The sequence below is a fragment of the Martes martes genome (genome assembly GCF_963455335.1).
Source record: "Martes martes genome assembly, chromosome: 16".
Lineage (NCBI taxonomy): Eukaryota > Metazoa > Chordata > Mammalia > Carnivora > Mustelidae > Martes > Martes martes.
The window spans coordinates 32,045,978-32,073,814 of NC_137904.1; the positions used below are offsets into that span (position 1 = coordinate 32,045,978).

The following is a 27,837-nucleotide window of genomic DNA, read 5'->3' on the forward strand; positions in this document are numbered from 1 at the left end:
AATCTGTAACAAGAGATAGTATAATATAAAGATTCAATAGAGTTTAGAGAGAATCAAGATTCATGGTCTTAAAAGAAACAAGATATTTTAGGGGTATCATGCCCGATTTTTCTGACATTAAAAACTCACCCATTCACGCCTTTTTTTTTTTTTTTAAGATTTTATTTATTTATTTGACACAGAGAGAGAGATCACAAGTAGGCAGAGAGGCAGGCAGAGAGAGGGGGAAGCAGGCTCCCTGCTGAGCAGAGCCGATACAGGGCTCCATCCCAGGACCATGAGATCATGACCGGAGCCGAGGGCAGAGGCTTAACCCATTGAGCCGCCGAGGTGCCCCACACACGTCTTTTTAAAAATATTTTATTTATTTATTTGACCGAGAGAGAGAAAATGAGATAGAGAGCATGAGAAGGGGGAAGGTCAGAAGGAGAAGCAGACTCCCTGCCAAGCAGGGAGCCCAACGCACGGGACTTGATCCCAGGACACCAGGATCATAACCTGAGCTGGAGGCAGTTGCTTAACCAACTGAGACAACCAGGCATCCCTAAGATTTTATTTATTCATTAGAGACCGAGAAAGCAAGCATGAGCAAGCACAAGGGGTGGGGGTGGGGCAGAGGGAGCCACACAAACAGTCTTCCCACTGAGCAGGGAGACCAGTGCAGTGCTAGATCCCAGTACCCCAAGACCATGACCAGAACTGAAGGCAGACGCTTAACTGAGCCACCCAGGCACCCCCAAAACTCACCCGTTCACCAAGTCTTAAGACCAGAGTCAAATATTCAGTTGGAGGAACTGACATGCAGTTTTCAATCTTATATTTTTTCAGAAGACAGGACACTGGAAGAGTACAGCTTTGAAATCAGAGGCCTTGATTTAAATCCTGACTTCGCTACTCCCTATGTGACCCTGGACAAATTATTCAGCCTCTTCTAACTTTAATTTCTTGATCTGTAAAAACAGACTTATCTTGCAACGTTTTGAGAATTAGAGACAATGTATGCAAAATGCTTAGTAAAGTACCTAAGAAATGGACATTCATGAAATAGCTGTTATTATTCTGTGGCATTCAGTAAAGAGCAGCTATTGTTATTTTTGTGAATCAGACTTTCCTAGTCCCATTTTTTCTAATTTTCTTTGTTTTACTCTTTCTTGGAAGTTTTTTGTTTGTTTTTCAACTAAAATACAAATTCCCCTGTTTAAGTAGTACAGGGAACTCAACTTTAAACCAACATGTGAGGCCATTTAAAAAAAAAAAAAATCAGAGTGGGACACCTGGGTGGCTCAGTTTGTTGGGCCGCTGCCTTTGGCTCAGGTCATGATCCCAGGGTCCTGGGATCGAGTCCCGCATCGGGCCCCTTGCTCGGCAGGGAGCCTGCTTCTCTCTCTGCCTCTGCCTGCCTCTCTGCCTGCTTGTGTACTCTCTCTCTCTCTCTCTCTGGCAAATAAATAAAATCTTCAAAAAAAAAATTTTTTTTTAAATCAGAGTAACATAGTTTAACATAAAAAAGAGCTATCACATTTGGCCTTTAAATAATAAGCACTCCTTGAATAAGATATAATTTACTTCCTAAAATTCTATACAACTTTTCGGAGACACAACAGACTTACCAATAGGCCAAAGGATATCCTGTGAAGTCCCTTCTAACCTAGCGATTCTTAAAAAAAAAAAAAAAAATCATTTGAATCATCTGCTTGTATCTCAATAAAAAAGAGAAACATCTGCTAAGCAAAGGACAATGCAAGTGCTGCTACAGAAGAAATATAATTTCTTTAATAAAATCATCACTTTGGAAATTTGCTGAATAAGGTTTATATCACTAATGTGCAAGGCAGTAAGCAATACAAATTGCAGATGTCCACACTTCTCTAATGCAACATTCTATAAACCAATTTATGGATAAAAACATGAAGAAGTTCTGCAATTGTCTTAAGTAGGCTGTAAATACAAATAGCATAAAAACTTGTATTTAAAAACTACAGAAATTCAAATTAGGGTGGCTTCTGTAATCAAAATAATTAAGGAAAATCACTTCCTAATTTAAGCAGGAATGTAAATTTTTTCCATGTAAGAATTACATCAAAAAAGAAAGAAAAAAAAAAAGACACAAATCTGCTCTTTTGACACCTTACTTGTTCTTACAAACTACTTTGTTATAGTTCCTTTAACCACAAGTTTATACAGCCTGTTACTCAACTCTTATAGCCTATTAAAAAAAAACAAAACAAGGGGGTCTGGGTGGCTCAGTCAGTTAAGCATCTGACTCTTGGTTTCAGCTCAGGTCATGATCTCATTGTCATGAGATCAAGACACGGTCAGTGGGGGGTTAGTGGGGAGTCTGCATCTCTCCCTCTCTGGCTCCCTATAACTCTCCCCCCACTTTCTCGCTCTTCCTTAAATAAATCTTTAGAAAAGCAAACAACTATTAATATATGTCTTACAGAGCAACCTAGCTGTGTTTTCCAAATGCAGTGCACTACTTAATAAAACCACCCAAAAACCATGTCTAGTACAAAAGTGATTGTGATTGTTAAAACTGATATATAAGGAAGGAAAAATTAAAAGGATGAAAAATAAGGATGAGATGCAAGAACACTGTAAATTAATTTCCAGAGTTGGAGGCCTATGTTTAGAGATTACTTAAAAACAAAGTCTTAGAAAAAAAGTTAAAAAATAAGTTTTAGTTCAGATAGCATTCACTTAAAATATATCTCTCAAATAAAAAAATGAAATAAAATAAAAATAAAAAAGTAAAAAAAAAAATGACATCTCATCAGTCCAGGAATAAAATAGTCAGGACAAAACAGTCTAACTTAGGTACCAGAATTGTGAGCCAAACAATAGGGCTTTTTTTGCAAGTAAGTCGTCCATAACATTACCAGATAACCTACTGGGTCATCTTATTTTTGAAGGTAATTTCAGAAGTGGCATCTTAAGGAAAATCCCAGCTTAAACATTGTTTTAACCAAAGCAAAGTTTTGAATCAACATGATTATTTAACATTGTTATGATAGAAACATGTTTTATTATGAACAGTGAAACAGAAACAAAAGAAAATAGAGATACCAACCAGGTATTTTATGTCCTTTTTTAGAAGAACCAATGTTTATTAGCAAGCTGTAGGTCCACTTACAATAAATATCAATTTATGAAATAGTGGAATAACTACTGTCCCAATACTGAACACCTGTAACCAAAGCACATTTTGGATTGAAGAAAATACAGCATACATGTACCAAAAACAACCCCCCCCCCCCAAGCACATACCAAAACCAAACACCAGCTTTAAGATTGAACTGGCTGTAAAACACTCATTGTGTTACTGCTTTAAGAACTCCACGGAGCACCTTGTAACTCATTAACTGCACGTTTTCCTTAGGAGGGAAACAAGGTCCTCTCTCAGTCACATATGCATAAGGAAATCTCAAAACCCAGAGGCCATCTGGTGGGAGAGTGATTTCTTGTTTCTCTGGGTAGAATACTGGACACGGTGGTGGGCCTGGCTGAACCTGAAAAATAAAGGAAATGCACTTATATTTACATTTTTCAATAAGAAACACTTGAAAGGTAAATGCTTAAACAAACAACAGGTTCAAAGACCATATAAGATTAAGGAGATAATGGGTATGCTCCTAACTCTAATCATATTCAGTATTACATTACTGGTCTCAAGTATTATCCTACTTTTCTACAGGTTTTTAACTTCAAGTTCTGCCTTTGAACTATACAGTGTGAGTTGACAATGTGAACTGATTAACACATGATTTTTTTTTTCAAGAACTAGAATATTAGGTTGAAAAGGTATTTAAAATTTAAAACTGTTTAATGAAATAATTACTTTGATATTATCCTACACTTCTAAAAGACAAAACAAGCATCAGCATTTTTTATTTGAGGATGGAAAATGTCGTATTTCTTACCTGGGGCATTAGTATTATCTGCAAAGGAGCATCGGGAACTACAACAAAAAGCCTCATAAGTTGAGCATAATGTGGTTTTAGCCCTCTACCCTGAGATGATGACAGAATATATAAGGGCATATCACTATTCAAGGCTTTTAAAGCAGACTCCTTTGGCCCACTTCCCATTACTTTCATTACTTTGTCAGGTCCTGAGCACATAAACCTCCGACCTCTAGAGTCTTCATACTCAAAGCCCACAAATGCCCGAGCTATGTCATCTCTCCGTCTTCCTCTTCCCATTACAACTGCACTTCTCTTTCCAGGAATAGCTTTATTTGGAGCAGGCCAAGAATTTGTGTCTAAGTCTCCTTCATCCTCGGCTCTAGTCCTGATGACAATGTCCCAAGGCATAAGATAGTTTGTTCCTGGAATAAAGCCCTGTTGGTCTAAACCTGTATGAAAGTTATAAGACTTAGCAGGGCCTAGTTTAACCAATGACCAACTGGAGAATTTGGGTAGGAGACCTTTAGGACAATTTGAATGTAGCATGCCTGGGAGATACTCAACTGTGGATGCCTGTCTATCAACTAAATTTGGTCTCTTCTCAGTTTTTACTTCTCCTTGACCATGAACTTCTGGATTATCTCCTCCTCCTTGTGGATCAGCTGGATAGGTACCTAAACTATCTGTGGACTGGCCTAAACTCAAAGCTAAACTCAGGCTTGTGCTCTCTCCTTGGGTTTGAGGTTCTTTTTCTTTAAGTTTATCAGCATCTGCATCTGGAGGGGCAGGAGAAGATTCATTTTTGGCAGGAGCAGGATCTGGTGTACTTGGTTCAAATACTGGGAAATTGATATGATCCAATTTTCCACAACATTTTTCTTCCAGAAGCTATAGAGGAAGAAACAAAATAAAATAAACAACCTTGTGAACTCTTCATTTAAAATAACACACTCTGGCACCTGGGCGGCTCAATGGGTTAAGCGGTTGCCTTTAGCTCAGATCAGGATCCGGGGGTCCTGGGATCGAGCCCCACTTCAGGCTCCCTGCTCAGCGGGGAGCTTGCTTCTCCCTATTCTCACCCCTCACTCATGCTCTCTCACTATATCTCTCTCAAATAAATAAATAAAATCTTTTAAAAAATAAATAACACATTCTTCACTCTAAAAAACAAGATTAGCAATTAATGGGTAAGCAAGTAAGTAATAAAAAGAACTTTTCCTTGTCTATAGAGCATACTCCAGTCACATTTACTTTTCTACATACTTTGCTTCTGAAAATACGTACTTTTACTTAAATGGTAGTTAACACACACACCAAAGGGAGGAAAAAGAGGAAGAAAAATTTAAAGTCTACCTGATAAAAGTCATAGTTAGCTGCCTTGATATCAAAGGGATCATCTCGAGGTGCCTGTTTCCTTCCACAGTTACAGGCACCAGTAGATCGAGCTCGGCTATTGTGATACAGCACGGGAGGATTCCTATCGGCTTCTGGTTTTTCTCCTGGAAAACAAAACAGTCACTATTAACTTCACACACACAATGCAGAGTCAAATTTATTTTATATTCTATAGCATTTAACTTCAAAATTTCTCCAAACAGTACTTTGGAAATGAGAAGGAAAAATAAAAAACACCCAGTAAAAACACAAAATCTTGACTAAATATACACAGCAGAAAAAGCAAATGAAGATACAAAAAAGGATATATATTTTCAATCTGAAGTCTTAGGTTTTCTAAGACAATTTTATCATCATCATGGTGAGAATACATTTCATTGTATTCCGTTTAGTTCAACAAAAACTCCAAGATAAAAATGTTAATACGAAATTTTTGAAAATTCGTATTAACAGTTCTCATTTACTAATTCCCTACGGTTTATCCTTTAAATACAAGAAAATAATTAGTAGCCATAGATGTTATTTTCTTTTTACAGCAGGAGAGAAAACTTAAATTTGATGCAACTGAATTTCTATAGCGCCTTTTTAAAAAATACCAATACCTAGTGAATAGCTTCTCTTAAAACACAAATATAGGGGTGACTGGCTGGCTCAGCCAATAAAGTATGCAACTCTCTCTTGATTTCAGGGTCATGAGTTTGAGACCCACAATGGGCAAAGAGATTACTTAAAAATAATAATTTTTAAAAACCCCAAGAATAAAAACACAGCTCAGTTCTGACTTCAAAATGCTGAGAGAATTTTAGCTACCTGATTTAGGTAATGAGTGAAATTTGTGCACACAGTGTTGATCAGTTAAACTCCTCTCCTCACAGAGCTGATGGCCATTGCTCCAAAACTTGTAGCAGTCTTCGTGTAACTGCATGGCATATTTGTGAAAGGCAGGACCCCTAGCATGTTGACTATACACTCGTAGAGCCTGAGCAAGCTGATTTTTATGGACAGTCATTGTGTAATTATGAGGCAAATTTGACTGATAAGCACTATGGGCCATGGGTAAAGCTTTTTGGCACCGGTTTTCTGAGAATTTGGTGTCAATATCCAAAAACCCTTCTAAGACTTTAATACTGCTTAAAATCTTAGATGTTAGCTCCCCAGTGGGAGACCCCAGGTCCTCCTCTTTCCCATCAATAGCTACTTCATACAGTTTTGAAGCTGCTGAGATCCACTTCTGGTAAGTGGGAAGTTCAAAATGGGAAGGCTGTGGGTTCCTGCCCACACTGTCATCAAAACCTTTCTTGCTTAGGACTAGCTCCACATGTTGCCATAGAAATTCCCGAAGGGTAAAATCCACTAACTGCCCGGAAGAACTGGAACTGCTGCTGTCAATGTGGAAAGACAGCTGCTGTCGGCTATGCTGCCTCATCACCTGGTATCGCCTGGGCCCAGAAAGGGGTGCAGGCACCAGCAAAGATTCCGGGTCCTTCACAGTACAATGACTCCTGAGTTGGTCCAGCAACATGCCTACTGGGTCCTCCTCTTGGCTACCCGGAACTATGTACACAAAAGCTTGGTTGGCAGGCACAGTAAATAGGCAATTGATACTCTGATTAGTCAAGACACGACTCTTCCTAAAGATTCTATAGATCTGGTCCTCCAGGGCATGTTGCAGTCTCCTTTTGGGAGAATGCTTCTTGGGCTTGTCTGGATGAGCTGGGTCTTGGCTCCGAGGGGGTTCGACCTTGAGGGCTCCATTGAGTTGAAAGAGGAAAAGGAGTCTAGGTGGGCAAGGTCGGCAGTTTAGCTTCCAGTCTTTGCCAACTGGACAATCCTTAATGGCTGTTTTGAGAAGGGGCAGTACTTTCTGTCTCAGTCCATCCAGGGCTCTGAATACTCGATCGTAAGTGATGTCAAAGGAACAAGTAGGATGGACCAGAAGCAGGATGTGACAGACGGAGAAAAGGTAAAGAAGACTGAGGCACTGCAGCTTCTCTTGATGCTTCCAGAACTCGTGCGCTTCTGCATGAGGTAAAGACAGGCCACCTCCAGCTTCCCCGCTCTGAAGGGCGCGACAAGCCCGCAGAAGCTGCGAATTGTCACAGATGGAAGTGAGAAGAAGATAAAGAACTTTGCTTTCCTGATTGTAATAGGCCTGCAGAAGGCTGTAGTCCTGGGAGCCTGGCTCAGTTCGGTTACCTTCAGCGGCAGCTACACCTCCCCGAACCGAATCTCCCGTCCCAGCCCCAGCGTCTCCGGCTCCACCAGCCTCCCCGACGGCTCCAGCCTCGGTCCTGATTCCAGGCCCCGTGTCCCCAGGATCTTGGTGGCGAAAGAGGGGAAAGACCTGTCGGTCGCAAACCGTATTCACAAGTGAGAACTTCTCGGAATTCAGTCGCAGAGCCGTCTTGCCGAAGATTCCCACCACGCAGATCTCATCCTCTCGCCAAGGAGGCTCCGGTCCACCAGCCACGCTCCCTCCGCCCTCTGTAGAGGATCCCTCCGGACTTTCAGAGCCGGTCCAGGATGAAGCGCCCATTAGAAGCTCTCGCAAGCTGACAGGACCAGCCATGGTGCTGAGACTTCTCTAGACTCTTTCCGGTCCGCCCAGAAAACCCTACCGGCTGACGTCCACTTTCGAAATCCCTCCTCCGCTTCTTCACTTCCTGCTATCCTCTCACTCTAGGTTCCGCCTCCCGCTCCTCCTAGTTCTTCGTGATTTCCCCACTGCTATACCACAGCTTGTTTAAGGTTTGCCTTAACACGGGCTGTAGGAATTGAGAGATCAAAAAGACGATTGGAAACAGAGAGTTTTGCAGTTCAAGGAATACAAAAACACTGCAAAAGAAGCTGGTCAAGTGACTCTTGCAAAAATAGGAAAGTGGTTCGGTTTAAACTCTAGAACCTTGCTACAGAAGGTGTAGCCTGCAGGTCCAAGTGGGAGCTAGTTAAAAATGTAGATAGAATCTCAGGCCCTAACCCAGACATACTGAATCAGTACATGCATTTTAACTAAATCCTAATGATTTGTACACAGGTTACAGTTTGAGAAACAGCTCTAGAGATACCTGGCAAAGCAAGGTAGGTGAACATATTTCCTTTCTTCTGTCCTGTTTCTAAAGAAATGTAATTCACTCACATCAGTGGAAGAGAAATCCAGTGATTTTGAAAGGTTTATGGAGTACAAGCTTTAAAAAAATAATTTCTCCTTCTTGGAAGAATATATATATAAATGCTAAAATGTATAGTAAAATGTTTAAAACGTGTTAGAATTTGTTCACTTTCATTTCTTTACTCCCTGTTTTCCTTTTTCTTTTTAAATGAGACTTTTATTTTAAAAGAGTTTTAGGTTCATAGCAAAACTGAGCAGAAAGTTCCACTGTAACCTCTGCCCCAACACAAACACATGCCCTGCCCCCCCCCATCAACATCTGGCTCCAAAACAGTACCTATATTACAATTTATGAACCTACATTGGTTGACACATCATTATTATCCCCAAATTGATAGCTAACATTAGGGTTTATTCTTGGTGTTGTACATTCTATGGGCTTGGACAAATGTATAAAGACATGTATTCACCATTACAGTGTCCTATATAATAGTTTCACTGCCCCCCAAATCCTCTATGCGTCTTGTATTCATTCTTCTTTCTCCAACCCCTAGCAACCACTGATCTTTTTATTGTCTCCATAAGTTTTGCCTTTTCCAGTGTCCTGTAGTTGTACTCATGCAATACATAGCTTTTTAGATTAGCTTCTTCACTTAGTAATATGCATTTAAGTTTCCTCTGTCTTTTCATGCTTTGATAGCTCATTTATTTTTAGTGTTGAATAATATTCTGTTATCTAGGTGTACCACCATTTATTTATCCTTTTGCCTACTAGAATACATCTTAGTTGCTTCCAAGTTTTGTAAATTGTTAGTAAAGCTGCTACGAACTTCTGTGTGCAGGTTTTTGGGTAGACATCCTCTTTATTGTTTTTGTTTATTTATTTTTATTGAAGTAGAGTTGACATACAATATTACATTAGTTTCAGGTGTATACCATAGTGATTCAAAAATTATGTATTATGAAATGGTCACCATGGTAACTGTAGTTACCATCTGTCACCGTAGTTATTATAACATTATTGACTATATTTCCTGACTGTACTTTTCATTCTCTTTTATCTATTTATTGTGGAAATAATTTTGCAGTATATACATATATCAAATCATTATGTTGTATGCCTTAAACTAATACAATGTTACAACAGTTATATCTAAATAAAACTGTGGTGGGGGAAAGAATTATTTCATTTAATTTTCAAAGGAAGGATAGAACCCTAAGTCCATGGTGGTGGTGTTTTTAATAAATTAAGCTATACTTGGCTTCTCAACCAATCCTTATTTACTAAAAAGAATTCAAAAAGGAGTGGGAGTGGGATTTTTTGTTGTTGGTGGTGAGATTTTATTTGACAGAGAGAGACATAGCAAGAGAGGGAAAACAAGCAGAGGGAGTGGGAGAGGAAGAAGCAAGCTTCCTCCCAAGCAGGAAGCCAGATGCGAGGCTCAACCCCAGGACCCTGAGATCATGACCTGAGCCAAAGACAAGACGCCCAACGACTGAGCCACACAGGCGCCCCAGGAGTGGGTTTTTAAAAAGACATATTTTTTAAAAAAATTGTCGGTACACCTGGGTGGCTCAGTCAGTTAAGCATATGCCTTCAGCTCAGGTCATGATCCTGGGGTCTTGGGATTGAGCCCCATGTCAGGCTCCCTGCTCTGCAGGAAGCCTGCTTCTCCCTCTCCCTCTGCCTGCTGCTCCCCCTGCTTGTGCTCTCTCTGTCCAATAAATAAATAAAATAAAAAAGAATTGCTTTCATATACATATTAAAAATTTTGCCTACTTACCATTTACTTGTTCCCTTCTCTACATGTTCAGATCCTATCTCTTTTTTTAAAAAAAGGTTTTATTGACTTATTTGAGAGAGAGAGAAAGAGAGCATGGGGAAAGGGGTAGAGCGAGAGGGAGAAGCAGGTTCCCAGCTGAGCAGGAAGCCAGAGGAAGGCCTCGATTCCAGGACCCTGAGATCATGACCTGAGTGAAACACAGATATTTAACCAATTGAGCCACCCAGATGCCCCCAGATCCTATCTCTTTTGGAAAATCTCAACTAAAATGAGAAATTCTGCTTTTATCAATATAAATCATATTGTGATCCTCACCATGTGTATTATTTACTGTTTAGTATGTGACTTTGCTGATATAAAATCTTAACAATTCTTGGACTTTTAAATCCAGGCAAAATAAGTGTATATTAACCATAAGCATTGTACAGATTTCCCAAGTAAAAAAATGTTGAGGGGCACCTGGGTGGCTCAGTGGGTTAAAGCCTCTGCCTTCTGCTCGGGTCGTGATCCCAGGGTCCTGGGATCAAGCCCCGCATCGGGCTCTCTGCTCAGCAGGGAGCCTGCTTCCTCCTCTCTCTCTGCCTGCTTCTCTGCCTACTTGTGATCTATCTGTCAAATAAATAAAATCTTTTAAAAAAATGTTGAAAACTCAAATTGAAAAGACTCCCTTGAATAAAACAGGAACAAGAACTATATATTTTGCTGAGGGGACCATGGATTGGTACAACCACTTGGAAGACCAGTTTGACAGTATCTAGAAGGTAGGCATGCTTTACAACCTAGCAGTTACACTCCTAGATATCACAGTAGAGTAATTCTTATACATATGTACATATCCAAGGATGTTCATAATGTCATGCATGGTTCATAATAGCCAAAAATTAAAAATAATCCCAATTTCCATTAACAATAGAATGAATGATAACTATATTCACACAATAAAAATCAAATGATCTATACTACTATATAACATGGTTGAATCTAAAAATAAATGTTGATTGAAAGAAGGCAGGGAGCGGCTGGGTGGCTCAGTGGGTTAAGCCTCTGCCTTCAGCTCAGGTCATGATCTTAGGGTCCTGGGATCGAGCCTGGCATTGGGCTCTGCTCAGCAGGGAGCCTGCTTCCCCCTCTCTCTCAGCCTGCTGCTCTGCCTACTTGTGATCTCTCTCTCTGTGTCAAGTAAATAAATAAAATCTTGAAAAAAAAAAAGAAAGAAAGAAGGCAGAAACAAAATACATAATTTACGATTCTATTTGTGTAGTTCAAAAGCAAGCAAAATAAACCATAGCATTTAGGGATGTGTACTTAGAGGATAAAAGCAAGGAAATATTTATTATAACAAGCAAATCAGTAGTTACTTTTTGAGGAAAGGGATTGTGTTAGGGGAGGGAGACAGGCAGGGCTTCTAAAGACATTTATAATGTCTCTTTCTTTGTGGTTACGTGAGCATTTGCTTTATGATTTATTAATTTAGTAATTATGTACTTTTCTGTGTTATCGTTCTACCAAAAAAAAATTTAAAGAAAAAAACCAAAGGTTTTTTTATTGCTTTTTATTTTTAAAACATCACCAGGTGGACCTTGGTGTTTATATTGTGTGGTTGTTACCCAGTCTGAAAATAAACATTGGAAGTATATAATTAGCAACAGTGTAATGAAGCCATAGCATTCACAAGATTCTCAAACGGTATAATATAAAACCTGTCATAAAAATTAGTAAAAAACACAAGGTAGAAAACATTTTTAATACTGGTACAATGGCAATAGCAGCTTTATAAATGTTTATATATAGGATTTCTATAGCATTTTTAAATGAACCTTTATTCCACAAGAATGATCAAATCATCAAATCATTTAAATTAAATTGAGACAGTACATGGTGGTTTATTAATATAAGCATTGTAAGTGCTCCATTAAACATCGTTACAAATACTCAAATGTTTTGTTCTCAGAGATCATTCCTTTTATTCTTATATAATATAAATGTAGCTAGCAGGCTTTGTTTTGTTTTGTTTTAAATTAGGTAAAGGTATGTTTCTTAACTTTATTACCTGTTTAATTTTCATTCATAAATGTGTCTGTAGATACAAATTTGGGTCTCATGAGAACAAAACATGGTCCCCAGGTCTGCTTTCCAGTCTGGTGACTTTCCACAACACTCTATTTGGTATCTCAAAGCAGTATTTGTCTGTGGAAATATAGGCATTTCTGGGAAATGACTAAAATATCTTTTGTAGCCTAGGCTAAAATAGTATCACCCCTGTAGCTGCTTCCTGTCAGGCTAGGAAGTTCAGTGAAGATCTGAAACACCTTGTTTCCCATCCACAAGCAGCTGCTGTCCTTATTCTTGGAACTGCAGGGGATCAAAGCTAATCCTGCACTTTCAGTCACAGGAACTCACCCTGATGAGAGTTTCCCTTCCTCTGTGATACTTAACATAATAGTAATGGGGATCCTGGCTGAAGCTATAATTGTGTCCACTGCTAAGTAGACATGTCTGACAAGCTGGGGGCTCCCAGAAATACTTGGCAACTTTGTAGGGGACTGACCCGTAGGGTGACCAGATACAATAAAGAATGCCCTGTTAAAGCTGAATTTCAGATAAATGATGAATAATTTTTTCAGTATAAATAGATAGCTCCCATGTAATATTTGGGTCATACTAAAACAAACAAACAAACAAAATCCCCTCCCCATTGTTTAATAGGATGTATTTATATTTAAAAGTTTTTTGTTTTTTAATTCAAATTTGGCTGCCATATATTTACAATTGCTAAATCTGGTGACCCTGGACTGGCAGGAGAGAACAAAAATCCAGTGAGGTTTGTATTATTACTGTTACTGAAGATATAGGCTGTTGAGAACAGGAATTAGGTCTCACAGAAGATCTGCTATGGACTTCAGATTATCCTTGGCAGGCCACTCTGGAAAATACAAGGTTCATGTTGAGATCCTTATAAAACTTATAATTAGCTGCATGAATGTGGATAGAAAATGTCAAAGAGAGGAATATCTCAGACTTCAGCGATCTAGATATGATATCCTTTCTAGCTGCTAGAAATGGTACATTCTCATTTTTAAGGTTATATTGGATATTTTGCTTCAAATCCATTTGGAACATAATTGGGTTGGGGTGGGGGACAGTCTTACCTCCTAACTGTTTACAGTAAACAGAAATCAAATCTAGAGGATCTTTTTTACTGATCAAGTCTGTAGCGCCTACTGAAGAATGCATTAGCTTTATAGGCTGAAATACTTTTCTTTTTAATTACCTGAGAATACGCAAGAAGAATGGGAACTGGGTTATTTCATTTTATTTTTTAAGGAATCAGGTTATTTACTTAACGTCAAAACTGTACCTATTGAGTATAAACTTGTTATCTAGCTAAATTTGAACAACCTCTCCAACCTAAATGGGGTAATTCCCAGATAAAAATCACTTTAGGGACTGCATTTTTCCATCTGCTCTCTTATTGATCATGCAAACTAAAAAAATACCCAAATACTCATTTTATATCACAGTATGTATGGGGGCTCTGTACATACTTTAATTCTTCAAATGGAATTATATATTAGTATAATTATTTATATATATATATCCTACTACATTAAAAAAAAGGATTGGGGTGGTTTTATCTGTGTGTTTTATGGATCATCATGTGGCATCAGGCAGAGTTAGCATCACTTCTGTTCATCAAAGCTGCTTGTAGAAAGTGGCAGAGTTTGAGTTGGGCTTCTAGGGTGAGCCACCTATGAAAAAAAAAAAAAGGTCCCAATTATAATATGAATTATGTGGCCAACACAGATCTCCTTCCTCACTAACAGAAACCAGATTTTATGCAGGGCAGCAATGCAGCCAGACTCTAAAAACCACTTTTCCCAGTTTTTCTGACATAATCAGAAGTTCCTGGATAGCACCTGTATAAAGTGAGGGGTAGCTTAGCTAGCACACCCTTTTATCCTTTGCCTTTCTCCTTATCTTGCCTAGAATGTGGGCACTGGGCTTCAGGAGGTGGAGGCATTCTTTACCATGAGGATAAAAGCCACACATTAAGGATGGAAGAGCAGTGAAGACATGGTGAAGCTGCTGTACCAGTTATGGGCTGCCTACTTCCCAAGGGAATATGTAGGATAGAAAAATAAGGTGCTGCTTTGTTAAGCCACAGTGGTCAGATTTTTGTTACCTAATGCAAAAGCAAATTTTGTTACCAAATGCAAAACCTAACTAATACAGTTGCTTCAGACTTAAAGGAAAAAGGAAACCTAAGTTCTGGGGGTGAGGGGGTGGGGAGGAGGACGAGTCATTTTATGTCTAACAACAGTTTTGTTTTTTTTTTAAACTTCCTTCTACTAAGTGGATTTTGCGAACAGCTCATACAGCAGATACTTTTCTGGGATTTAAAAAATTTTTTTTAAATTTTTATTTATTTATTTGACAGACAGAGATCACAAGTAGGCAGAGAGGCAGGCAGAGAGAGAGGAGGAAACAGGCTTCCCGATGAGCAGAGAGCCCGATGCGGGGCTTGATCCCAGGACCCTGGGATCGTGACCTGAGTCGAAGGCAGAGGCTTAACCCACTGAGCCACCCAGGCACCCCACCTTTCTGGGATTTTTGATGTTGTTCAATATGTGTGCTTATTCTTTATCGCATTTTCATTTGTTTCCACATTACTCAACTCATTATAGTGATTATGGAGTAGGGCAGGGACACAAAAGAATCCCAGAGCTGAACAAAGAAAGGAAGGGGCTTAGTCCTTCAGTGAGGCCTCTGCCTTCTGCCCCGGTCCTTCATAATTTGTGATATCACCAAGGAATGTGATCTGGGGATAGGGTCCCTACTGGATGCTCTGAAAGGAGGAAAGAGAAATGTGGCCACACCTCCAAAACAGTGATTGGCATGAGGGAAACCAAACTGTCTGCAAAAGGCACTGATTCTTAATGAGGAAACAAAGGGGGGACAGTGTTGGGTTGGCAAAGTGTCAGCAGTGAAGTCTGCGGTGTGTCTCTATCACCAGAAGGAGATGGAAATAAAAGTTTTGTAGCCAAAGAGGCCAGCAGCCCTGTGTCCCAGCACTCTAGTAGGAGTGGCAGACGGATCCAGTGAATGAGGTGAACAGGGAGATGACAGACAAACAGGATTTGGAAGAAATCACATCAGGTTTCACTGATATACTAGAATTTGGTGTATGGGTCATACATGTAGGTGACAAAGAAGAAAGCTGCCAAGATCTTTTCCTACCAACTGTGCATGATCTGATCCCCATCTGTGTCTCCATCGTTGTTTTTCACTGTCAGACTCGCTTTCTCTTACAGCTACTTTGGCTCCTTTTCAGTTTCTCAGTTAGGTCAGGTGCCCTCCCCCTCAACACCCTTATGTATGCTGTTCTTTTTGCTTGGAGCTCTTTCCTCCCAAATGTCCATGCTGGGCCCACCCCCTCATCCCATAGGCACCCTTCCCAGTTAACGCCTATTCATCCTTCAAGTCTCACTTCATCACCTCCTAAGGGATTCCTTCCTAGATCACCCAGGCTAGATAAAGTTCCTCTGTGGGTTCCCACAGAATCCCATTCCTTTCCTTTATAGTACTTACCTCAGTGTAGAATTATACAAATATGTGATTATTTGACTAATGTCTATTTTCCTCACTAGGCTGAAAGCTCCAAGACAATAAAGTTAGGTTTCTTTTTGCTTACCACTGTATCCCTGGTACTCCAGCACAGTGCCTAGCATAGAGGAAGTGCTTAATAAATACTTACCTAAACGAACTAATAAAACCAGACATTCATGGTGAAAGTAGAGATGATAATGCTAGCTAGGTCACAGAATTTTATAAAGACTAAATATGAAATTGTTTTGTAAAGCATTAGATACCATTTAAAAATTATTATAAGAAAGATCCTTTAGATTGTATGATTCTAAGTAAATGATTTTGAAGAAAAGGAACCTTTTTTTTTTGTTTGCTTCCCCTAAAGGCTTACCTGAAACTTTCTCCTCAAAGCCCGAGTCATTACTGGAGTCAGCCCAGTTCCTGTGTCCATGTTTTCTTTATTGGTAAGTGGGGTTCCACCTGGGCTTCTGCAAAGGTATTGAAAATATTAGAAGCTGTGTTTTATGCTAACTTTTCAAATGGATTCAGAAAGCATAAAGATAAGAGAGCATATTACCTCTCTACATCAACTTTTCTAAGTAGTTTCCGCAGGTCTATCTGGCTTTTACCAGGGGTACTGATGGAGTAAAGATATAAAAGTTAGAGCTTGCCAGATGTTATCCCCTTTCCCAAAGCAAAGCAGACGTTTCCATAGGCAATGTCCTAGAAAGTGGTTCTATTTGTTACATCAGCAGAGGGGCACATGGCTGGCTCAGCCAGTGGGGTGTGTGACTCCTGATCTTACGGTTGTGAGTTCAAGCCCCATGCTGGGTGTGGAGCCTACTTAAAAACAAAAATAGCAGTAGATGCTGATAAGAGCATAAGGTGATATAATTGCCCTAATAAGTAATACGTCTTGACTCAGTAATGATACATATAAGAATCCATCTGAGGGAAAGAGTCAGCTATGCACATGGGTGATGGACAAGGATGTTCACTGAAGAATTAGAAATAAAAAATCATAAACAACCTAAATGTTTCAAAACAGGAGTTTATCTATGAAATTTGCATATAATGAACTATATATACTGAAGAAGTCAAAATGATGCTTTAAACTGATTTTTAATAAGATGGGGGAAAGTTCCTGACACATTAAACAGGAAAAGCCTTAACTGCATGTATATTATGATTATACACAGGTACACACACACACACACACATAAACAAAAGATTTCATCGATTCCAAGACATACAAGTTTTCATATTTTATTATTTCTGAAATTGGGCTGCTTTAAAAATTCTTCTTTTTTTTTCTTTTTTAAGTAATCTCTATCGCCAACATGGGACTCAAACTCATGACCCAGAGATCAGGAGTTGCATGTTCTTCCAACTGACTGAGCCAGGCACCACTAAAAAAATTATTATTTTTTAAAGATTTTATTTATTTGACAGAGAGCACAAGCAGGGGGAATGGCAGAAGAAGAAGGAGAAGCAGGCTCCATGCTGAGCAGGGAGCCCAATGTAGCACTCCATCCCAGGACCCTGGGAACATGACCAGGGCCAAAGGCAGACGCTCAACCGACTGAGGCACCTAGGCGCCCCACCCCCCACCCCAAAACATTCTTGATATTATGTCTTTTCCTCCCAAATCCATTTATCTGTATTTGGTTTTTTTTGTTGTTTTTGTTTTTTTTTTTTTAAAGTAATCTCTGTGCCCAGCTTAGGGGTCAAGCTTACAACCTGAGACTGAGAGTCGCAGGCTCCACCAACTAAAGCCAGCCAGGTGCCCCTGGGCCACCCCCGCCTGCAAATCCACTAATAAATCATTTGTGTATCTTATAATAAACAGCATCATGAAATGGAAATAATAGAGTAGATGCCCACACAAAGACTAGAATGATAAACAACAGTATGTTAATAGTAGCTGTCGTCAATCATACAGTTATTTGGTCTTTCTTCTTTTACAAAAAATTTTTTTTAAGATTTTATTTATTTATTTGAGAGAGAGAGAGAGAATCTGAACAGGGTCAGGGGCAAAGAGATGAGCAGACTACCCCCTGAGATCATGACTTGAGCCGAAAGCAGATGCTTAACTGACTGAACCACCCAGGCACCCCCGTTTTCTTCTGTAAACTTTTCTGTGGATTTCCAGTCTTCTACAATGAGCATATATAACTTTTAAAGTTAGAGATAGGCAAAAAACAAAACAAAACAAAACAAAAAAACCCCATTCTTTTAAGTAACAGTAGAGCATAACACAGTGTAGTTCCTTACATCAAGACATTTGTAACTCGAGTTGATAGTACTTTGGAGTTGGGCTTCAGGGTGACACGCTGCAGGTCAGAGACAGTAACTAGTGGATTCTGTGCCTTTGGTGATGGTATAAGCTTTAATCACAAAATGAGACAGTATCAAAAAACACACTTAAAAATATCATCCAAATATAAACATGCTGCGACTATGAATACTTGAAAGCTGAGTATGGGTAAGATATTATCTACTACTCAATTTTTATTGCAAAGCTTCCAAGTATGTCTCTACTTCTTTAGACTAATGGTTGGTAGATAAAACTGCCTAATTAAATAATGTTGGGGTCTACACATTTTGTTGAGGATCCAAAACTACTCAGATAAGACATCGAATACTTACCTCAGAATGGCTTCTGTACATAAGACATAGGCTGATTTTCCAGAAAGGGACAACCAGGTTAAAAGCTCAAAGATCATGTATGTGATCAGCTTACCTTCTTTCTTTCATCAAAACACTGTGTCTTCTTTAACTTCACAGTCAGTAGATCTTTAACTGTTATCTGCATGGGTCCATCTCTTTTTAATGGCCCAGCCTTAAAATACATGGAGAGGTTAGAATTCAAATTGTAACCAAGATATCTAGTCAAATGCAAATCCAAATCCAGTTTTTAAAGACTCACTTAAAAACTAACTCTTGGGGCGCCTGGGTGGCTCAGTGGGTTAAAGCCTTTGCCTTCGGCTCAGGTCATGATCCCAGGGTCCTGGGATCGAGCCCCGCATCGGGCTCCCTGCTTGGTGGGGAGCCTGCTTCCCCCACCCCTCTCTGCCTGCCTCTCTGCCTACTTGTGATCTCTGTCTGTCAAATAAATAAATAAAAAGATAGCCCAAGCCCAAAAAAACCAAAACCAAAAACAAAAAACTAACTCTTATTTACCCTAGGAACCTATCAAATTCTTTTAATTCAACCAAGAATGATCCTGTTTTCAGTACACATGGATGCTAAAGCTACTGTAAAGTATTCATCAAAATGTAAGGCTTTGACAGTAAATAAGAGATGGGCTAGTTCTCTGCAACTATGCATCTTCCTCGGGAGTCATGATAATAAGACTGGAGTTGAAGAAGTTCCTCAAATCAAAGTGAAGTTTTGCTTGAATTACCTAAAAAGTTGACTCAGTTCCCATAGAACAAGAATGTATGGTCAGAGGGCTATGCATTATGGCAAATATAATAATAGGGTCTGGATTTAACCCAGCCATTTTATTTATTATTATTATTTTTATAGATTTTATTTATTTATTTGATATAGAGAGAGAGCACGAGTAGGTTGAGTGGCAGGCAGAGGGAGAGGGAGAAGTAGACTCCCCACTGAGCAGAGAGTCCAATGTGGGGCTCCATCCCAGGACCCTGAGATCATGACCTGAGCTGAAGGCAGGTGCTTAACCAAATGAGCCACCCAGGTGCCCCTAAGCCAGCCATTTTAAACCAAATTTATCTGGAGTGAAAATTCAGCAGATTTTTAAACAGGGTCATGCTTAGTGATTCACAAATACTCCCTTAGTGGCTAAGTAATTAATGGAGACTGGTCCTTCAGCTTCATATTATACTTTTGGATCCACCAACTCTTTTTATTCTGATTTTACTCACTAAGCCACCTTCTGTTCTTAATTTGGTTTCCCAGGGAGGTTTTTCTTTTGGTAAAAAGATATTCTGAGAAGCCATTAGGAATATTCCAATCTACTGGCTTTCATTCGTTTATCCTTTAAAAAAAAATCACTTTTGTTTCTAAATCTATAGGCCTGAGTTTTTAGAAGCATAATCATTGACATAATTAAGAGATGGAATCAGAAAAAAAAAAATGCAGCTTTCCTCTCAAAGCCCTTAGCCTCGTCTCAAAAGGCCACCTTGTTTTACTACTCTGATACACACTGACCAAAACAATCATTACTAGATTGTTTCCTACCTGCAGGGCTTTAGTGCGATCGGATTTTCTGAGCAGCACAGGTGCTGTGGGCGGCGGAGGCGGAGGCAGAGGAGGAGGTGGAGGGGGCGGGGGCGGCGGAGGAAGAAGAGCAGGAGGGTGGGCGGCTGGCTGTGGCAGTGTGGGAGGAAGTACCGCTCGAGATTCTCCAGGGGTGCTTAGCACGCGGGCGGGCACATTTGTGAGTTTACCACTTATGTGACAGGTTTGACCACAGCTTGGACAGGAAGAATTTTCCAATACAGTCTGTAAGAAAACATTACATTTGGCAAATGAGTAACAGATTTATTTGGTTCTTGCGGCTCAGAGTCATGGAGATAATAGCTACCACGTATTGAATGCTTTCTCAGTATAGTATGTGGTTTTTAAAAAATATTTTCTCATTTATCACAAGCCCATTCATTCACCCATTCATTCATTCATTCATTCATGTATTTGTTTTGTGTGTGCAATATGCCAGGCAGTGTGGGTACCATGTGAACCCTGTCTGTTACATCGTGGAGCTGACAGTCTGGCAAAGAAGACAGACATGAAACACACACACCCAGGACAAAACAAAGTAATGCTTCAGTGAATACAGTGAGGTGTGCTGTGGGCATGAATAGGGAGAAACCTGGAGAGTTATATTAAGCCATAATCTCAAGGATGCATTGCAATTTATCAGGTCTCAAGGGAGATAAGGTCTGGGGAGAGTTCCTGGCAGAGGGAAAAATACTTAATGCAGCTAAAAATTGTCGTATATTTGGGGCGCCTGAGTGGCTCAGTCCATTAAGTGTCTGCCTTCGGCTTAGGTCATGATCTCTGGGTCCTGGGATTGAGCCCTGAGTCAAGCTTCCTGATTCTCTCTCTCCCTCTGCCCCTCCCCACTACTTGTTCTCTGCCTCAAGTAAATAAAATCTTTAAAAAAAAAAAAAAAAAAAGAATGTAGCATATTCAAGGACTGATAAAAAGGCCAAGGGAATGGAACATGAATGTTAGGGGCTGAATTGTGTCCCCCAACCCCTCAAATTCATATGTTGAAGCCCTAGCTGTAGCACCCAGGATGCCTTTGGAGATAGGGCCTTCAAAGAGGTGATTGAATTAAAATGAGGCCGTTAGAGTAGGCTCTCATCCACTTTGACTGGTATCCTTATAAAAAGAAGAAATTTGAACATACAGGAGAAACATCAGGGATGTGTGTGCAGAGACAAGGCGATTTGAGGACACACTGAGAAGACAAGCCAAAGGAGAGAGGCCTAAGAAGAAACTAACTCTGTCAACACCTTGATCTCAGACTTTCAGCCTCTAGAACTGTGGGGAAAAAAATCTCTGTTATATAAGCCACCTAGTCCATGCCACTTTATTATGGCAGCCCTGGGAAATGAAAAATAACCCTATGAAGTCAGATGGTGTATTAGTTTCCTATGGTTGTTTTATCAAATTATCATAAATTTGGTGGCTTAAAACAATTGAAATTCATTTTTTTCACAGTGCTGGAGGCTAGAAATCTAAAATCAAGATGACAGCATGGCTGTGCTACCTCCCAATGCTGTAGGGAAGAATCTGTTTCTTGCCTCTTCCTGTTTTTGATAGCTATGGGCATTCCTGGCCTTGAGACTACATCACTCCAATCTCTACCTGTGCTCCCACTGCTCCTCCTCTCCTCTGTGTGTGCTCTGCTCTCTCCTTTATAAGGACATTTGTTATTGGATTTAGGGTCCACTCTGATAATAGAGTATGATCTTTTCACTTCAAAATCCTTAACTTAAGGGGCACCTGGCAACTTTTGATCTCAGGGTCGTGAACTCAAGCCCCATGTTGGGTGTAGAGATTACGTTAAAAAAGAATCCTTAACTTCATTACATGGGAGAAAACCTTTCTCCAAATAAAGTCATATTGATAGGTTTCAGGGATTAGGACTTGAACATATCTTTTGGAGGCCATTGATTCAGCCCACCATAGATGGCATCATCATTTTTAGAAGAGGAAACTCAGGCCTGGAGGAGTAAGGTGATTTACCTTTCTTCCTGTCTAATTCATCTTGAGGTACAAATTCCGGGACAAGGGTTGTAATCCCAGAAGCTCCCCTGCAAACCAACAACTGCAATGTTTATTTTCTTGAGTTGTAGACATTGAGAATAGGGGCCTTGCTTAGGGGAGTTTGGAGACAGTGGATATATATGGCTTTTTCTACCTCTATCAGTCAAGAAAATAGAAATCATCCTGAGTATTTAAAAGAGGGTGAGAGCGGGGCACCTGGGTGGCTCAGTGGGTTGGGCCACTGACTTCGGCTCGGGTCATGGTCTTGGGGTCCTGGGATCGAGTCCCGCATCGGGCTCTCTGCTTGGTGGGGAGCCTGCTCCCTTCTCCCTCTCTCTGCCTGCCTCTCTGCCTACTTGTGATCTCTCTCTGTCAAATAAATGAATAAAATCTTAAAAAAAAAAAAAAAAGAAAAGAGGGTGAGAGTAAGGGGGGGAGTTGGTTACATTGATGGTGAAAGAGATGAAAACACACAGGGAACATTGAGGCAACCCAGAGATTAGCAACAGGAAAAAGCCATGAATACCTTGAGGCTGGAGGGACAAAGGGAAGAGCATTATAACCTGATCTCTAGAGGTGGGTTAACCCAGAGAATCTGGGAACTTGACAGACTTACCTGGAGGGAGCTGGGGTGAGGGAGACAACAACCATCACTGGAGAAATTGCCCAAAGCAGAGAACAAAGGGGAAACACAGTTTCTCCACATCCCACCAGTGTCTCTTCAGTGTCTCCCATTAGCCAAGCACAACTGGAACCAGGTGACATGGAGCTTAGTACATACAGCCTGCATGGATTAGCCCCGGTGCAGTGCAGAGTCAAGCCTTGAAGCCTAAGGAACAGATCTGAGGGCAAAGAGCCCTAAGACTAGCACTTGCCTGTAGCCATTGCTCCTTCTGGTAAAAGCACGCTGGGATTCCTATAGGGGATAACCCCTGCCCTCCTTCCCTAATTCCGGATTTCTTTTCTTTTTTTTCGTTTTTTAAAATATTTTATTTATTTATTTGATAGAGACACAGTGAGAGAGGGAACACAAGCAGGGGGAGTGGGAGAGGGAGAAGCAGGCTTCCTGATGAGGAGGGAGACTGATGTCGGGCTCGATCCCAGGACTCCAGGATCATGACCCGAACTGAAGGCAGACACTTAATGACTGAGCCACCCAAGTGTCCCCGGATTTCTTTCCTATTTAACAATACCAACCTTCAGTGTTTCCTGGAGCTTGCATAATTCACTTTCCAAAATGCAAAACCGTTGTTTTAGGCTGTGGAGTTCTCGGTGGCAGAAACGGGATGGAAAGATGGTGTCTTTCAATACTTCTAAACTCTGAAATTCAAAAATAAACAAGCCTGAGTTCTGTAAGCAGCATGATCAGGACAAGAAAAAAGGGAGAAGAAAGTGGTTTGATGTATGTTTTACAGAAACAAAGGCCTATATGACCCCATAATTTCATCTCACCTGAGCTTTGCCTGAGTGTTGTGCTGACCTGAGCACACACACAGGTGAACACACATACCAAATATGCAGAAAAACCATATTGCTGAAAATGAAGTTGTCAAAGCCATACCTGGGCCATGCAGTTCTGGCACCAATTGTATATAGACCACACTCTATTTGTCCAAAGTTTTATGGTATCTTTGATATTAGGAAGTCTGAAGTTCCAGGATGGTCTTAGCCAACTTCTGCTAAGGGAAGTATCTGCTGAAGGAATAACCACTCTGTAGGAAAAACAAAACCAAACAAAAAACTCCTGAGTTGGAATAACAGCTTTATTTATTTATTTGTTATTGCTATTATTAAAGATTTTATTTTTTTCATTTGACAGAGAGATAGAACGAGAGCACAAGTAAACAGAGCGGCAGGCAGAGGGAGGGGGAGAAGCAGGCTCTCCACTGAGCAGGGAGCCGGATGCGGGGCTCGAGCCTAGGACCCCGGGATCATGACCTGAGCTGAAGGCAGATGCTTAACAAATGAACCACCCAGGTGTCCCTAACAGCTCTATTTAAATAATAAGCTTGAGCATCCAACTCTAAGCTTGAGCATCCAACTTTTGGATTTGTCTCAGGTCATGATCTCAGGGTCGTGAGATTGAGCCCCATATCTGCCTCTGCACTCAGTGGGAGTCTGCTTGGGATTCTCTCTCAACCTCTGCCCTTCCCCTCATTTGGTCTCTCTCATTCTCTTGAAAAAATACATCTTTAAAACATAAAATAACATGCTAGTTTTATAGTATAACTCAGGAGCAGAGACTACCTAAAGCCAAAATTTTCATTAAATTTTAGAGTTCCAAGATGCACTTACACAATAATTTACTTTATAAATAAGTAGTAATAAATAAGTAATAAATAAAATAAACAGTAAGTAAAGAGGCATCAGGGATTCAGTAATGAACAACATGATAAAACCCATGCCCTCATTAAACTTACATGTCTTGGGACAAAGGTAATAAAGTAAATTAGTAATATATATGGATTGTTATATAGTGAATAAATACTATGAGGAAAAGGATAGAGCAAGAGAGAAATGTTGGATGGAGGTGAAATGGAGGTTGGATGGAGGTGAAATGGAGGGTGTGAGGGAAGTCTCACTGAGAAGGTGACTTTTTTTTTTTTTTTTTAAAGATTTTATTTCTTTATTTGACAGACATAGATCACAAGTAGGCAGAGAGGCAGGCAGAGAGAGAGAGAGGGGAGGAAGCAGGCTCCCCGCTGAGCAGAGAGCCCGATGCGGGGCTCGATCCCAGGACCCTGGGATCATGACCTGAGCCGAAGGCAGAGGCTTTAACCCACTGAGCCACCCAGGCGCCCCGAGAAGGTGACTTTTGAGGAAAAAAAAACCCAAAACTCAAACAAAGTAAAGAAGCTAGCAATACACGGGTACGTGGCTGGCTTAGTCAGTAGAACAAACAACTCTTGATCAATGGTCATGAGTTTAAGCCCCATGTTGAGCGCAGAGCCTACTTAAAAAAGGAAAAAATAAAGAAGCTAGCAATACAAATATCTGGGAGAAGAACATTTCAGGCAAGGGTAATAATAAGTGCAAGGCCCTGAGACAGCAGCTTGTCTGAGGTGTCTAGGGAACAATAAGGAGGCCAGGATGACTAGGGTGGAGAAACTGAAGAGTAAATATAAATAAATAAATATGATCTGATTTTGACATTCTCGCCTAATTAGGCGAGAATGTCAAAATCAGATCATATTGCTCTTGTGGGTCATACAAAGGATTTTATTTTATTTATTTATATTTGTTTTAAAAAATATTTTATTTATTTATCTGACAGAGAGAGAGATCATAAGTAGGCAGAGAGAGAGAGGGAAGCAGGCTCCCCACTGAGCAGAGAGCCCGACGCGGGACTCGATCCTAGGACCCCAAGATCATGACCCAAACCGAAGGCAGCGGCTTAACCCACTGAGCCACCCAAGTGCCCGCCTCATACAAAGGATTTTAATTTTGACTCAGAGAAAGGAAGACATTGGAGAGTTTTTATTTACTTATTTATTTATTTTTACATAATCTCTATACCCAACATGTGGCTTGAACTCACGACCCCGAGATCAAAAGTCACACACTCTTCCAACTGAGCCAGCCAGGTGCCCCAGGAAAGACACTGGAGAGTTTTAAGCAGAGGGGCAATATGACATGATTTTTAAGAGGTTCACTCTGACTGTTGTTCAGAAATACACTGCAGAGGGGCAAAGGCAGAAGCAGGAACACCAGTTAAGGGCCATTTTCAATATTCAAGAGAGATAGAGAAGAGTTAATGATAATATCATGGTTAATGCTTTTTGAGGGCCAGTTTATTTTAAAAAATTTTCTATAAAGAGAGCTGTAACAACAAAATGTATAATGTATGTCATTGTGAAACCCAGTATCCTAGGCTTCTGATAACTCAGAGTCTCTTTCAATAATATGTTTAAACCTCCATCCCAGAGAATAACTGACCAAACTTTTACCAAAACTGAGATTTAAATTCCAGTTATACATTCCTCTTGCATCTCTTAGTTACCAGATTTATACAATTAAACTGACTAGGGAAAGAGAAAATAGTTACTGTGCATCTCCAGTACAATTTCTTGTGATTTAAACTTCATTTAAACACTTAAAAAAAAAAGATTTTATTTATTTATTTGAGAGAGAGAGAGAAGGAATGGGGGGAGGGGCAAAAGGAGGAGGATAAGCAGTCTCCCCACTGAGCAGGGGCCCAGGAGAGGACTCTGGGATCATGACCTGAGCTGAAGCCAGATGCTTAACCAACTGAGCCACCCAGGCGCCCCTAAACTCTTAAATGATGGTCACCACATAAAATTTAGAATGCTCGGTCAAAATTTAATTTCTGAAGAGGGAGGAATAATTTTTTAGTGTGAGTATGTTATAAATGTTGCATCGGACAATATTTTAAAAATTTCATTTTTTATCAGAACTTTACATTTAATTGGGCATTCTGTATTTTTATTTGCTAAATCTGGTAACCCTATCCTTAAGGGATTTTTAATATTTTTTCCTCTTCACACTTATGCCTTACCTTTCTGGTGAGGGTGGCGGCGGAGGAGGTGTGATTAGCTTGGGCTGAAAGTGAGAGGCTTCTCTTTTTTTGAATAATCTTTTTGCTTTGGCTTTTAGCTTTCTTCTTCGTTGCTTGAACTTAGGCATGATTTCTGTAGGGAAAATTTTTTTTACATGTTTTTTAAATTTTAGAATAATATACACATACAGAAAATGCAGAAATCTTAATTGTACAGTTCAATGAATTATCACAAAGTGAACACATCCTTGTAACCACCACTTTGGTTAGGAAATAGATCACTACCAGCATTCCAGAAGTCCCCTGAAGTGAAGAAAAATTTAAACCCAGATTTAAAGTATCTTTAGAGACTCGGCTTTGGCATTACATTGCTCTCTAATTTTGTTTTGTTTGCCTTGCTCTTCTTCATTAAGTCAAGTGTATTTCCGTTTCTTATAAGAGAGAAAATGGCTAGAGTTGGGTTATGGTCAGTTATTAAAAAAGTTTCTTTCCAGGAACATTTACTGAGCACCCACTGTGATAGGTGGAGTTGGTAATGGAAGAAACAGATTTAACCAGTGAATATCCATTTGCTTTTAGGCACCTTCATATACATTTTCTCAGTGAATCCTCACTACCTGGCAAGATTTTATCCCCAAGGAAGAGGATTTTTATTCCCATTTTTTACATTAAGAATAAACTGAGACATAGAAAGAGTATATGATTTGCCCAGTGTAATGCGGTAAATAAATAAGTCTCAGAAGACTGTGTTCTTTCTAACACTCTGTGCTGCAACAGTTGATTAAATGGGTGGTATACAGTGTAATAGCAGTTACCCCAAATCTAAGACCCCCAAATGTTTCAAAACATTTATTTTAAAACACTATTTAGTGTATTTAGCTTTTAATCTGGATTCTTTTCTGAAGAAAATTAAGTCAGAGCTAGTTGGATGTGAAGACGGGCTTTGCGGGTCGCCAGTTGCTGCTACCTGAGGAACAAAGATGTCGTTATTCAAGTAGAAACATGGGCTCAAGGGCTGGGCCTCCCGGTCTTCAAACTCACATTTGAATAGGAACAATTGGCCTTTAAAATACAAATTCATTCCACTTTTGTTCACCCAGTACCCTTTCAATACTTAGTATGCTGCTCTAGGCTTGCCCAGCTCTCGGATTGCACTGGCTGAAGAGCCTCCTTTTTTTTTTTACTGGCTGTGGGTTGTAAAAACTCCGGAGTGGCTAACTGCAGTTCCAAGCGCTTTGGTCTTGCAGAGGGCACCCCTAATGGCAATGGGTGACAGTGCATTTATCAACAGCCTTT

General features: G+C 40.0%; 2 protein-coding genes and 1 long non-coding RNA gene across 3 annotated transcripts; 1 reads left to right on the forward strand and 2 right to left on the reverse strand.

The window, feature by feature from the left end:
* Positions 1–1,753: 1,753 nt before the first annotated feature.
* Positions 1,754–7,906, reverse strand: SMG8 (SMG8 nonsense mediated mRNA decay factor). Its single transcript, XM_080826904.1, has 4 exons — positions 6,111–7,906; positions 5,259–5,404; positions 3,921–4,793; positions 1,754–3,509 (listed from the first exon to the last, which is right to left on the reverse strand). The coding sequence occupies exons 1-4, from the start codon at positions 7,867–7,869 to the stop codon at positions 3,312–3,314; spliced, it is 2,976 nt and encodes a 991-aa protein (XP_080683030.1). The 5' UTR covers positions 7,870–7,906; the 3' UTR covers positions 1,754–3,311.
* Positions 7,907–8,286: 380 nt separating this feature from the next.
* LOC308357677 lies at positions 8,287–16,229 on the forward strand. The gene is made up of 3 exons (XR_013968225.1): positions 8,287–8,378; positions 10,875–10,954; positions 16,165–16,229. It is a non-coding gene; the product is annotated as an uncharacterized lncRNA (long non-coding RNA).
* Positions 16,159–26,669, reverse strand: PRR11 (proline rich 11; the record flags this gene model as incomplete). The annotated part of the gene is made up of 8 exons (XM_080827399.1): positions 16,159–16,267; positions 16,357–16,416; positions 18,054–18,166; positions 18,523–18,621; positions 19,989–20,252; positions 23,223–23,345; positions 23,587–23,737; positions 26,542–26,669. The coding sequence occupies 8 exons, from the start codon at positions 26,667–26,669 to the stop codon at positions 16,159–16,161; spliced, it is 1,047 nt and encodes a 348-aa protein (XP_080683525.1).
* Positions 26,670–27,837: the final 1,168 nt, after the last annotated feature.